Here is a 14,341-nt window from a genome sequence, read left to right as displayed (position 1 = left end):
AATTCTTAATAGGGTGCTGATATTTGTATTCTTTATTGCACCTAATAAACATATCTATCTGGTAATGCACTTAACTATAAATCCTTTAACAATTCTTCCAATTGTCTGGTTACGGCCTTTACATTTCCTTCATTCAGTGTGTTGCCCAATGAAGGAAATCCAAGTTACTAAATAATTCTCTGTGAGCCGATGGTTTATATGAATGTGAAATCAAGGAGTAAAAGGACCCAAATATAGTTAGATTTATCAACATTATGATTTCTTTGCCCATTCCCACCACCCCTCGCTCTTCTTTTGTTATACCAACTTTTCCATGTTAAAATATTAACTTTTCTCAAGTGTAGCAAAAAACATTAATACAAAGTAGTTGAACAAATATAGTAAAGTATAAAATTCATCAAAGGCATGCATATACCTACATAGATAAATATTGTTCTGTTATAGTTATACAGGTACTAACATGATGGGGAAAAATACTCAGACATCTATCGGGAGCTCATCTGTAACAGCATGCAACAGTGGAGTAAGCTATAATGACATTATGGTACCTTTAACAACTCCAAAGATGTATAAAACTTGCAACACATCAAAGCTAAATAATCTCAGCATCCATACCCTGGATTCTATCTGGCCATGTATAGATACACCTCATCCTTTGCCCAGGACACAATATGGCAGAAATACCCCAAATATCGCCAGCAATGATTCTGATACCGTGCTTCCTGTCACAGACAAAAGATGTTACAATGTGCATGCACCACTAATGAGAACTATATCCACTCCTTTTGAACTGCTACAACAGAGACAGCCCTTTATGTCGGAGCATGTTGTCAAAGCATCAGCTGCCTACCCATGTAAGCCAAATGTTCTGGAATCTAATGTTAACCAATGCTCAGGACTTACGGGCTCTTTGGGTAACATCAGTACTGTACATAGTAGTCATGTATACATACGCCTGACTGAAGATCCTTATTTTTCCCCAACTTCATCTTCTGACCCCGGCTCACCAAAATTTGCCGATTTTTGCCTGGAAGCCACTTCCCCTGATATATGCATGCCAAAAGTCAAAGATATACCAAGCCTCAACTTGCCATCGTCTGCCTCTTATGATTTATCTCATGTGAATGAGTTTTCCATCCAAGAGCCACTAAAAGTGCAAGATGTACTTCATGAAAGCAACCTAAACTACAAGAGTAAGTATCAACAAAGTTTATTTAAAGCTGGGCCTAATGTAACATCATGTGTTCTGTATTCATTTTGTGCAGATTGCAATAAATGTAAATATTTTACATTTAAAAAACTAGAACCATATAACACAGGGGCCTTTTATTGTGGTTAGTACACACAAGCTAACAGCAGTCATCTGTCAAATGCATTTAAGGGCATACCTGAAAATGATCCAACCAATTATAATAGTTTTATCCTTAGGACTGAGGCTTGTATGGTGGTTTATTTTCATAGATCAACACTCATGGGTGGATGCTGCCAACCTAATCCTATGGTTCCAGCTCAAACCTATACATACTGATGAAAATTACTGAGTAGGAAATGACAGCTTCACCTTACAAATCTAAATTATGTCAATAGTGCAAAAGCACTATGGCTTAAACGTATTACAATTGTCTGTGGATTTAAGAAAGGGAGCCCTCAATGTTCTTCAATATGCTTATCTATTCACCATGTGTGCATAACAATTAATTGAAGAAAATTCAAATATTACTTGTATTTTTGTCCCATCATTTGGCGGATCATTAGCTATTGTGCTGAGATTTTTTTTCTTTCTCTTTTCCTGCTTTATCCCCCTGTTCCTGCCATCTCCCCCTGTTCCTTCCATCTCCCTCTGTTCCTCCTATCTCGTTCTGCTCTTCCCCTTTCCACCCATCTCCCCAATGTTCTTCCCCTTCTCCTTCTATCTCCCTCTGTTTTTTATATTTTTCCACCCATCTCCCCCATGTTCTTCCCCTTCTCCTCCTATGTCCCCCTGTTCTTTATGTTTTCCCCCGTCTGTCCCTGTGTCTCCCATCTCTTCCTGTTCTTCCCATTTCCTCTGTTACACTAGTTTATTCTTTATGCTGTTTCTCCTGTCTCCCCCTGTTGTCCCCTCTGTTAATCCCATCTCCCCTTGTTCTTCCACCAACTCAACAATAGAATACTTAGGCCTCATGTGGAAGCATTTAGTAAGCAAAGAGTCCCTGTCCCATATCACTACATGGTATACCAGAAGGAGAGGTATGGTGTAAACATGGGGTACCTGTACTAGTCAGTGTGATCCCAGAGCAGTAAGTAAACAGATACAGCATGCATGTGGGTGGCATCTAAACACTAGATAGAAGGGCTGTTGGCAGCCCAGGAGCTAGGGAACTCCTGAGCATGCCCCCAAGTGACAAAAACAATTGCATGCTGCACAGTCAGAGATGCCCCCTACCATGAGGCCACACACAATTTTTGGGCACCCTTTTCTCACATTTCTCAGAGGTAAGGATTGGGCCACCTCTTTATATCATGAACTGCGGTCAGGAGGTAATGTATTCTGCCAAATCCCCAAACACCTCCATCATTTCTGATGTCTGCCTAAGAGGCATATTCAATTGTGTGCAAGAATAGCAAAAAACCCGCACCTGCGAGGCTTTTCCTGCAGGTGCGTTTTTTTTTGCTATACTATTAGGTGCGTATTTTTTTTAAAAACATTCACCGGGATGTTTTTTTTCACGCACCTCCTGAGCAAGCGTGACTTTTCCTAAAATCGATGATTTTAGGAAAAATCACCGGAACTTGCTCTGACACCCGCGGCAACCCCCTGAGGACTAATTAAGCAATTGGAAACATCCAATTAGCTTAATTAGTCCTTAATTACTCCCCTTCCGAAGCGCTGTCTTCTGCATCTACTTCTGCATACAGCGTCGGGAGCCAGCTCTTCTGCAGCAGGGTGAGTATGTCAGCGTGTGTGGTGTATGTAAGTGTGTATGAGTGAGTGTGTGTGTGTGTGCATTAGTATGTGTGTGTGTGACCCCCGATGTGGTGATTTTACGCTGCACAGGGTTTTCAGAGCTGAAAACCCCACGACCACATTTTTGATTTATTTAATTGAATACTGCGGGTAGTGGGAGCGCGCATACCCGTGGTATTCCGGAATTGGGCACAAGGTGCGCGAGGATTTTAACTCACTAAACCTCGCGCCCAGTTGTATATGCCCCTTAGTGTCAGAGCAATGTCCCACCTCCTCCCCACACACACACAGCAGGGTTAATGCATGATGCAAACGACACTGCAGACAATCAATAATGGTGATATACTTTGAGGTCAGGGCTGGCTTTAGACAAACAGAATTGGTGTACACTATTTGGTCACATTCCTGGGAGTCAGATGATTGGTTACATAGGGAGAGCAATCAGTAGCACAAAGGAAAAAGTAATAATGCCACGGTATAGGTCATTGGTACAGTCTCATCTAGAGTACTGTGTTCAGTTCTGGAGGCCATATCTCCAGAAGGATATAAATACATAGAGACTGTGCAAAGAAATGCTACTAAAATGGTGCATGGCCTACATCACAAAACTTACCTGGAAAACTAATAGATCTTCATATATAGTTTGGAGCAGAGAAGAGAAAGGGGGGACAAATATATCAAGGGTTTTAACAAGGTGCAGATGGGAGAAATTCTACAAAGAAAGAGAAGTACTAGAACACAAGGACATGCACTGATACTGGAGGGAGGTAGGTTCAAAGGAAATTTGAGGAAAAATTACTTCACATAAAGGGTAGTGGAATAGCCTCCATCAAAGGTGGTAGAGGCTAAGACAGTAGAGCAATTTAAACATGCTTGGGATAAGCATAAGGATATCCTTACAAAGAACCAATGATCAAATAGGGTTGATGTTACCAAAAGGTTAAAAAGAGGGCAGACTATATAGGCTACAAGGTCCTTATTTGCCATCATATTCTATGTTTCTATATAAACCAGATAAATGGATTCCTAGTACACTTCTGGTAAAATTAGGGACTTAGAACAACTATACTATATAATATTTTGCCCTCTCTCTGGATGTCCATGGACTGTTATTTAGTAGTTGTAAAATATTATTTTGACAAGCAAGATATTTATTTCTGCACAATTATGCAGATTTTCTTGCCTTGTATGTATAGAAGTGCACTCCAGGGGCAGGTTGGGATCTTAAAATAGCCCTGGAAATTATCTAAAATTGGCCTCATCGAAGGTGAGGACAAGTGTTTGAGATATACACCAAAAAGCAATATTAGGTCAGCGTGATGATATTGCTGCATGTGTGGCCATCTATACCAGTAAAGTGTAATAACTACATAAAAGGTAGCATTTCCTCAACTTGTATTTTTCTTTTTATATGTAGTTACATCTCCCAATGCAGAAAGTCCTCCTCCTTTGCCAGAACGCACACCTGACTCCTTCATTGTAGCTGATGAACATGGTAAGTAGTGAATAGATAAAAGCTGTGTACATACTAGGGCCCTGATTTTAAATTTGAGGCATCTGCAGCCATTTTTCTGTTTCGGTAGCCTGCTTGCTTCAGGACCTACAATATAAATTGTATCTATTGAAATGTGAGTACATCGGTGTATCTATACTGATACCAGTTAGGATTACCAGTGTTATACTATTTTACTGATGTGTTTTTCATGTTACGATTGATCTTTGAGGAGTTTCATGGACGCAGTCAGCATTTGACAATATATGAACTGTTACATTTAAAGACAACATTATATGGTAACGCTTAGGTTCATTTTTTATTTGTTTTGCATATTATTCGAGAAGTAGTGTTCCTCTATTTTGAACCCAGCTGCAATCATTTAGAAAGTGCATGGTATAGATTTAGATTTTTTTATGATGTTTTGTTGTTTTTATTTAGTAATTTTATTTTATATTTTTTTATATATAGATGGCTATTGGGTGATGTACTAAGAACAAAGACTTAAAAAAAGCTGGGCAAATGCATATACATGTATTAAGAACAATTTATAATAACCATGCTGAACGGTGAAATGTTATTGGTTGCCTTGGAGACCAGACCAGATTACATGTCATGTGCTCCAAACCAAAGATTCAAATTAACACATATAACTGAATTATCCCAATGTCATTGGGCACAGATTTAAATGTCTTAGATCCCTTTCCATTTAAAGTTAGGACAATTAGCATAATTCCACTGCCTCAGACTTCACTTGCAAAATATCACAGAATAAAATGATATGCTCCAAATATAATAAATGTTTTACTTGTTTTCTGTTGTCGTTCTTTGGGAAATAGTATACAAGAGTAGATAAAATAGGAATGTCTTGATATTTTAGCATGACTGATTCCTTACTATTATTTTCTTTAGATCAACCCCCTCAGGACCCTTTAAAACTGCAATCTAAATTGCAACCCAATGTTCCAAGTGTAAGAATTGGCACGTCGCTGGAATGGGGTGGGGTGCCCCAAAGTAAGATGGATGATTTCAGACTCATGGCACGCAGCAAGGTAACCAAATGCTCTCTGAAATGCTCTCACATCCACAGATGCTGCCCATCACACACACACTCACTACGTCCTACCTAGTACTAGGCGGGCTGTGAGGCAGCAGATGGAGGAGCAGAATGTCTTTCTTATGTAGGGTACAAACTTAAGCGACCCATTGGCTGGCCAACTGTCCCCACAGACCGAGCGGCCAATATGGTAAGCATACACTCTTGCCAATCGGCCACTTATGTCTGGCCACTCATCACAATTGGGCAGGCATTTAAATTTGCCCGCCCAGTTGTGATGTCATTGTCAGCCGTTCCTGCAGCCAGTGTAATGGGGCGGTCACTGTGTCACCCTTACACACTGGCAAATGAGCACTTAGACATGAGAGAGCAGCAACACAGTCCCAGGCTATCACAGACATGGAGGAAAAGCAGTTGGTAACATCATAGCACAAGGCAGGACGTGTGCAGGGTGTTATCAAGTTAATTGAAATAATTAAACACGTTCTCTTCCTCAATATCAGTCATTCACACCCCTAATATGCACTGCAGAAAACTTGCCAGGGTACCAACCTTAAACAGTTTCCTGATCATTCCAAAATAGGTTACACTCCGGGACTTGGAAGAACTAGTAAAAGTACAACACGGTCACAGACTCCAACATTTCAGCTTTGTAAAAACGCCATCTTCAGGGATAACCAATTACGCTGCATATTAATAATAGTACTTTTTTAAAAGTGTCTAATTTTTTTAGCTAATATGGTGCATACACACGATCAGATTTTTCCTTCAGATATGAACGATAACGATTTAAAAATCGTTCAGTCGTTCATATCTGAAGGAAAATCTGACATATCTGACATGCCTGAACGATGGACGATCAACGATGCGCGTTCCCGTTTGTCAGATAACGATATCTGACATCTGATGGGTTTGCAGTCAGACTTGGACGATTCCATTCATTTTAATGCAGTCAAAAATCGTTCAATCGTTCAAATCGTTCAAATCGTTCAAAACTTTGGTCAAATCGTTCAAATCGTTCAGTCGTTCATCTGACAAATCTGTCAAGTCTGACAAATCTGACCGTGTGTACGCTCCAATAAACGACAGATTGTTGTTTTATGTTATGTATTATGTATTATAGCGTGGCATTGCATACAAATATTCCATTGATTGTGAAGATTTCAGCTCTTAACATTGGTTATTCTTTCCTGTTCTTAATCCTTACAGAGTGTAAAAGTAAGAGGGTCAAGAAGTGGTAAGTTATTATTTCTTTAAAACAACAACACTGACTAATTATTAAGTATGTTAGAGATCATTTGCAAATCTAAAATAAGGGCACGTGCCGTTCTGTGAGTTTTCATGAATTACTTTATTCAGAAGAGAAAGCACATGTATTAGGAGGATTACATATGGTTACTACCAGGGCTATTTTTCAGCAGAAACAAGCAGGAACTCTCAACTACGACATAATGTCCTGGGCCAAAATGTATTTTCCATAACATAAGTTTTATTTTAAAGTCCCTTTTGAGTGCTTTCTTTTCTAAACACAACATATATGTATATATAATATTTATATAATAGTTTTTCTATAACTCCACCCCCAGTAGTTCCACCAACAGTTCCTGAACCTATTTTTCCAGAAAAATAGCCCTGGTTACTACACAGGGGTGTAGCATTTTCTATCATTTGAAAGGAAGATGTGTACAGTATATGGGGATATCTTCCTGAATGCTGACTGGTTACACCTGTGTGCCTTGTATTCAGACCACATATGAAAACATTCAAAACCTTTCTCTCCTAGAAAATGGACTTTTTACATCCAAAGTGCAGCGGAGGTCACCTGCATTCTAGGAACATCCTGAATATGCACAGTAGTATCACATGTAATATTAACAGTCCCCATCACTCTCATGACTTTAGACATTCCCACTCACTCTCATGAGTTATGACATAGTTGAGGTTTAATAGTGTAATGTTTTGGGGAATAATGTCAAAGATGTAATGAATTAAGTAGTGCTCCTAAAGTCATTTTAAACTGGATTTTATTGACCTATACTGTGACGCCATGTGGATTTCCATGCAGACCTGTAATCTTACCATTGCAAGCACAATGTAATTTTCCCTCCACAATCCTTAAATCTTTATTTAGTGTCAAATAAATATACTTGAACTTTGATTTATTTTATTAGAAAAGAGTGCAGCATTTTTATCATGTTTATTCTAAAGCACATTGGTATTATTAATGTTCTATTCAAATTTAATTATGCTAACAAAATAAGAACACTAAAAAATAAAAAGTCTGTTTAGTTTGTGTAAGTGTTTAGTTACATCTACAAACAAGTGGGCAACCAAATTGGATGGATAGGAGACGATTTGTGTGGTCAGACGTTGTCTGCACACTTTACCATATTGCTGCTATAATCAAAATGGATTTTCCACCTTTCCCAGTTGATATCTGATTGGTCCTGATTAGATGTTGATAAGGACTCAAGGTCACTTTGACCCAACATTTGAGCAATTTGCACTTAAAAACCATATATGCAGCAAGATTTTTCTACATGTCATATTAAGAAATGTGTATGTTTTTTCATAATGCCCTAAGGGAAAAATGAAATCGTTCATTTACAAAATGTAATGAACGATTTTTTTGAACTACAAACGATTTTAGTAACTTTCCCTTAATGAAAATCGTTAAGTTGTTCAGTCAGAATGGACGATGAACAACAAACTACGATCTACAAACGTGAAGGCGCATGAACGATAATCGTTCATGGTTTAGGCTAAAAAATGCAACAATTTTTTTAAACGATTGAATGATAATGATGACGTTATAGTTAAATCGTTCAAAAAATCGTCTGTGTACGCACCTATAGGATTTCATTTAGGTAAGATGGTTTTTTCATATAATCAAATATTTAAAACTGTGCTGAAATAAGAAAGCATGCTGTAACATTGAGGTGTCTATTCAGCAAGGATTGTTTTAAATATAAAATGTGGAAACTATCATTTCTGCATTTTTATATAAATCCACTATTCAGCAATGGGTTAATGGAGAAGATAACGCCATTGATCTCTATAGTTCTTTAACGCTTTTTGCTATTCAGCAAAACAAAAAGCGTTAAATTACTCAAAAATTCCTTACTTTATATAACGCCATCTCAGAATGGCATTATATGAAGAAAATGCATTAAATTCCCTGAAAACTGCAGGGACAGAGGGAAATTTTCCCATAATTCCCTGCAGCATCGTGTAACTCTGCCCAGTCTCCGTACCTGCTTTGCGGTGACAGTCGACGGTTAAGTCAATCTAGAGCATGTCAAACCTGACTTTAGTGATTGACATGTGTACACAGGCTTTATATTAGCCTCTATACATGTATATTTATGTGCTTTATATTTAAAATTTCTATATAAATGTTCATTATAAAAGCACATAAACATACATGTATATAGACTAATGTAAAGCCTGTGTACACATGTCAATCAATTTGTACAGGCCTTATTTGAACTTACCCCTCCGCAGTCACCTCAAAGGAAGCGCATGACTGGGCATACAGAGAAGCAGAAAGGGAAGGTATTTTTTTCGGAAACCAAAAACAATGCCTTCTGTAACGTCGCAGGAACAGCGTGTTACCGCAACCACTGTCCCTGCAGAATATAATGCTGAATAGCAGCTATTGATAAAAAATCATGACGATGTTGCCCGATAATATTCTGTGCAACATCGTCACTGCTGCTGAATAGACCCCATAGTCAGATACTAACATAGCATTTTATAGACAGTCCTGGTTACAGAGGTTGGAAACTTTTAGACAATTTACTATCACCTTTCTATGTACTTGCCCTATCCACATGTATCAATTACCAAGTTCTGTCCTATTCAATACTGCATAACAATAGTACTCTATTCTGCCCTCCTACAGCAGCTGCTTACACTGCATTGTTTGGCTCTTGGTTGCCATTAGGTCATATAAAAATCGTCAATCCCTTTAATTATATGCATTAAATGATCAAAATATAATTATTGGATGTAGGAATTATTTCATAGCTTGCAGTGATATGAATTAGCAACTAACCAAAGGTTTCTGTATTGTAGAAAGAACACGGGACAGATCGGCTTCTCCGCCACCTTTGCCAGAAAGAACTGAGGATTCTTATGTTGTTGCTGAGGAAGCTAGTGGTGAGTATAAAAGCAGAAACATATCACATTATCAATTGCACTATGGGAAGAAACTGCTAAAAATCCCTGAAGTAAACTGGAAATATTTGGTTTTCTTTTATTTTGTCTTAGCAATTTTCTCGTGGATGTAGCATTAATCAAATTGTCTTCTAACGCTGGGAGAGTTTTCTTCTTTAAGGAAACCCATCACATTGGGTCTGATGCTGAGTTGGACATATGTTCATTTGTGGGGTATACCTTGCGTGGTTTCACTCTGCGTAAGCTCGGCAGTCTTGCTTACACAAGTACGGGTGTTGCATACTCATTTGCGTTTCAAATGGGCTGTAACGGGGTCTTCTCCCACAGGCAACAGTTGGCTATGCAGAGTAAAGGAGCCAATACATAAAGAATTTATTGGCACAATGCTCCGTTTTGCAGATGATTTTGTCAGAGAATCGGCAAAATCCAACATATTGGATATCCTCGATTCGCCAATTCCGACCCAAAAATCATCGGAATCGATGAGTCTGGGATTTCTAACATGTTGGATTTTGCTTATCATCTGTGAATCGTGTGAGTGATTGTGGATCAGAGGAATCGGCCTATTGATATATTAGCTCCATTAGATGTATATGTAAGCATGCCTGCTTCCAGGCGTATCGTGTGCACCAAATATAGCCTTGCAAAAAGTGTGCACTGATGATGATGACGATCATCAAAATAAGTCCTCAAATAGGGGGCAGGTGGGCAAACCACAAGATGCATGAGGGCGAATATATGTACTTATATATGCACACAATGCTGACAATTTCTGTTCAGTCAGGCCCATTGTGTCAAGTCTGATTCCCAAAGAATAACTGTGCAACACAAGTGTCTGTGGTTGAAAGTTATTTACACTCAGATAACAGATGCTGCTGATACATAATAATAAAATAATTGGGTTGCATCCAAAATCCTGTACCAGCCGAGTGCTAGACAGCATGAGATGGTTTCTACTAAAACAGGGAGGACCACAAACAATTTGCATTTTTATTTAATCTCTATTGTCTTTACTACACACAATGCTAATGATTCTAGTTATCAAAGAGAGAATGCCCTATCTCCAGCAAGAGAGATGTTTTCCAAATAGAAAGGTCTTTATTTAGTTCTCACTGTCATGTGGTAAACACAATGGCGATAGCGCTGCTGAAGGTAACACGCCCCTGAGTTTTACCAGCGATAGGAGGAAAAATTATTTAAAATAATTCTTTATTATTCAAATAAAGCATTCGTCAGTGTGGAATTCTGATATAAATGTGTAATACTTTTGATCTATTTTTACTTTTTTTGTCACTTGGTGGAAGTGAAAGCCCATCCCTGGTTCCACTGTGCACATATGGCCTGGCTACAACCCCTGTGACTACTCCAGCAATGTGTTAGGTTAAAGCTGGCCATACACCTGCATGATGAGGGCCGTTTTCCCTTCAACTCCCTGGCAGCTCCCTGGCAGTCCCCGCCCCATGGTTGACACATGATGTACATACGATCTCACCATACGATGCATCGTGCGTCCGTCGTGTGAGCGGCTTCATTTGTTAAAAAAAAAAAAAGACTGATGCACACATGGGGAGATCCATGATGCATGCATCTGTCTGTAATAATATAAGCACAGATGCAGGGATGGCTCAGTGAGAACCATCCGTGCATCTGTGGAAAAAAAAAGTGTTTAAAAAAAAAAATAACGGCGTGCACCCCCCAAAAAGCAACCAGCCTCGGGCTTTTGGGGACCCAGTGCTGGTTGGGCAACATACGGGGGACAAATAATGTAGGGGTCCCCCGTTTTTAAGCACAACCAGCACCGGGCTAGTAAAAACCAGCCCTGGTTGCCAAAATACAGGGGGGCCCAGCTCCCCAGGGATCCCCGGCCTGGGCTGACTAGCGGTCAGGGCTGATGCTGCAGCTGGGGGGCGCAGTGAAAGGGCTCCCCTGGCTGTGGCATCCGCCCCCCCGCTAGAAAAAGTCAGGTGCTGGTTCTGGAAAATATTGGGGAACCCTACTAATTTTTTTCCCCTTAATTTCCAGAACCAGGAACTGGATCAGAGCCCAGTGCTGGTTGCGCAGAATACGGGGGACCCCTACGTCATTTGTCCCCCCATATTTTGGCAACCAGGGCTGGTTCTGACTAGCTCTGTGCTGGTTGTGCTTACATACGAGGGATCCCTACATCGTTTGTCCCCCATATGTTGCCCAACCAGCACTGGGTCCCTAAAAGCCCAGGGCTGGTTGCTCTTTGGGGGGTGGGTGCACGCCGTTTTTTTAAACACTTTCTTTATTTTTTTTTCACAGATGCACGGGTGGTTATCTGTGCTTATTTTATTACAGACAGAAGCATGCATCACAGATATCGCCATGCGTGCATCCGTCTTTTTTTTTTTTAATAAATGAAGCCGGTCACATCACAGGCGCGCGATGCATCATATAGTGAGATTGTATGTACATTGTGTGTCAATCGTGTGGCCGGAACTGCCAGGGAACTGCCGGGGAGTTGAAGGGAAAATGGCACGATAAGTCGCATTGGCCTCATCATGTAGGTGTATGGCCAGCTTAAGGTTTTTTTTTAACGTGACTATAAATGGAGATAGAAACCAACCCTATGCCCATGTATTTATTCATTATAGATAGCTGATTTAGCAGTAAAATAGGTACCACTGATTAGGCAAAATGTTTTATTAGAGATTGGTGTTTAGAAAAGTATTGCACTAAAAAAGAATTCTTATTTGTGGCTGCTAATCAGACTCTAAACATAGTCTCTTGTTTTTCAGGAGTAAAAAACATTTTTTCGGAAATGCAGCTACCTTTACCACCCAATGAAGTAAGAACGAGTGGCTCTTTGTCATCTGAAGAGCCTGGCAAACAAATTACAAGGAAAAAGGTAAAATATGCTGTTAGGTGGTACATAATTGTAATAAGTGCTTTTAAGTGACATAAATAAGAATGTGCATGGTCTTATCTTTATCTTCCTCCATTTAAAATGTAATTATCAAATACTGAAACATGATAATTAACCATTACTCAGTGACATCTCATTATACAGATGTACTGGAGATAGTAGTAGTATTACTGCAACTAGGGAATTTGGATATTTCCAATGTTTAATGGAAAAATAACATAATATCAGGCAAAGTTGGCTTATGTGCTTCCTTTAATGTGGTGCGCGGATCACACAAAAATGCCAGGGATAGAATTTGTCCTTTCAGCTCTAAAAATAACTGCAGAAAAAGTCAGCACTCATATTACAAAGCAGCTTATATGGTGCCATTCAATTATATATATTTAAAACACACCAGGTTTTGCACTTAATACTATTACTGTTTAAAATTCTGCAGGCAAAAGTGCAGATATGCCACAATTTTATTAGACTTACCCCCAAGGGTTTTATGGAAAGTGGATAAGCAGGACATGCCCATGATATTGTTTGTTACCTTGTACAATGCTTTCTTAAATGTGTTAATGTTCTAATTTCAAAATTATTATTTTTTACTTTACAGAGTTTAAAAATATTGAGGAATGTCAAAAAGAGTAAGTTTTCTCAACTATTTCTTAAAACTATTCTTAGATCTTAAAAAGAGAGAGAGAGAGAGAGAGGGAGAGGGAGAGAGGGGGGGGGGAGAGGGGGAGAGGGGAAGACAGAGGGGGAGAGGGGAGAGAGAGGGGGAGACGGAGAGAAAGGTGGAGAGAGGGGGAGGGAGAGTGGGAGAGAAGGAAAGAGAGGGGGAGGGGGGAGAGAGAGCGGGGAGAGGGGATGAGAGGGGGTAAGGGGGGGAGAGGGGAGAGAAAGAGAGAGAGGGGGGAGAGGGAGAGAGAGGGGGAGAGAGGGGAAGAGAGAGGGGAGAGAGAGGGGGAGACGGAGAGAGAGGGGGAGAGAGGGGGGGAGGGAGAGTGGGAGAGAGGGGGAGAGAAGGAAAGAGAGGGGGAGAGGGAGAGAGTGGGAAAGAGAGAGGGGGGAGAGAGAGCGGGGAGATGGGATGAGAGGGGAGAGAAAGAGAGAGAGAGAGAGAGAGAGAGAGAGAGAGGGGGAGAGAGAGAGAGAGAGGGCAGGGAGAGAGAGGGGGTAGAGAGAGGGGGGGAGAGAGAGAGAGAGGGGGAGGTCGCATCCAAACTCTCATGATTGACTTAAGACACAAAAGAGAGACACAAAAGAGACTGGAGGATGCTATAATTTCCTCCCAAAAGGTAAAGGGATGATTCTTGGGCTATTAAGCATAACTTATGTGGTTTTTTTTACTTGTGCATTTAATTGTGCACTCAAATTCTGTAAATGTAGTCTAATCTTCAGTTTATTAAGAGCAGTTTCTAAAACTAGGATGTGTACAAACTCCAATGAGTGCACTAGAGGGACAAATAGGAACATTGACACAAAATTAACCAAACAGCACATTTGAGTATTTTACAAATATTTTAATATATGTTTCAAACTATTATATAGCTTTACATAATATGAATATTGGAGCAACAGGAAAGAATGTTGAAATAATGTATTAGTATCACCATTGGCCATAATAACCACTGCCTATCAATAATACATGCTGTATACTAGTTCATCATTTCACGAATATCAATTGCTAGTTTTCACCACATAAAAGAATCTGATAATTGGGATGCAGTGATATTGCCGGCAGATAGGATGCCGGCCGTCGATATGCCGGCATCCCATCAGCATCCCATC

General features: G+C 39.8%; 1 protein-coding gene across 1 annotated transcript in view; it reads left to right on the top strand.

Annotated features, from left to right (window-relative positions):
* PTPN22 (protein tyrosine phosphatase non-receptor type 22) overlaps positions 1 to 14,341 on the top strand; it is a 139,165-nt gene that overhangs the window by 112,284 nt on the left and 12,540 nt on the right. The window contains exons 13-19 of the mRNA XM_088454425.1: positions 445 to 1,193; positions 4,365 to 4,442; positions 5,352 to 5,491; positions 6,706 to 6,733; positions 9,574 to 9,657; positions 12,438 to 12,547; positions 13,164 to 13,194. Coding sequence (XP_088310551.1) covers positions 445 to 1,193; positions 4,365 to 4,442; positions 5,352 to 5,491; positions 6,706 to 6,733; positions 9,574 to 9,657; positions 12,438 to 12,547; positions 13,164 to 13,194 — 1,220 coding nt within the window. The remainder of the gene's footprint in view (positions 1 to 444; positions 1,194 to 4,364; positions 4,443 to 5,351; positions 5,492 to 6,705; positions 6,734 to 9,573; positions 9,658 to 12,437; positions 12,548 to 13,163; positions 13,195 to 14,341) is intronic.

This window comes from Taudactylus pleione, unplaced genomic scaffold, assembly GCF_031769625.1.
Source record: "Taudactylus pleione unplaced genomic scaffold, aTauple2 ptg000615l, whole genome shotgun sequence".
Taxonomy (NCBI): domain Eukaryota; kingdom Metazoa; phylum Chordata; class Amphibia; order Anura; family Myobatrachidae; genus Taudactylus; species Taudactylus pleione.
Note: the sequence above shows the minus strand (reverse complement) of the source record. Positions and strands in the feature narration are given on the sequence as shown.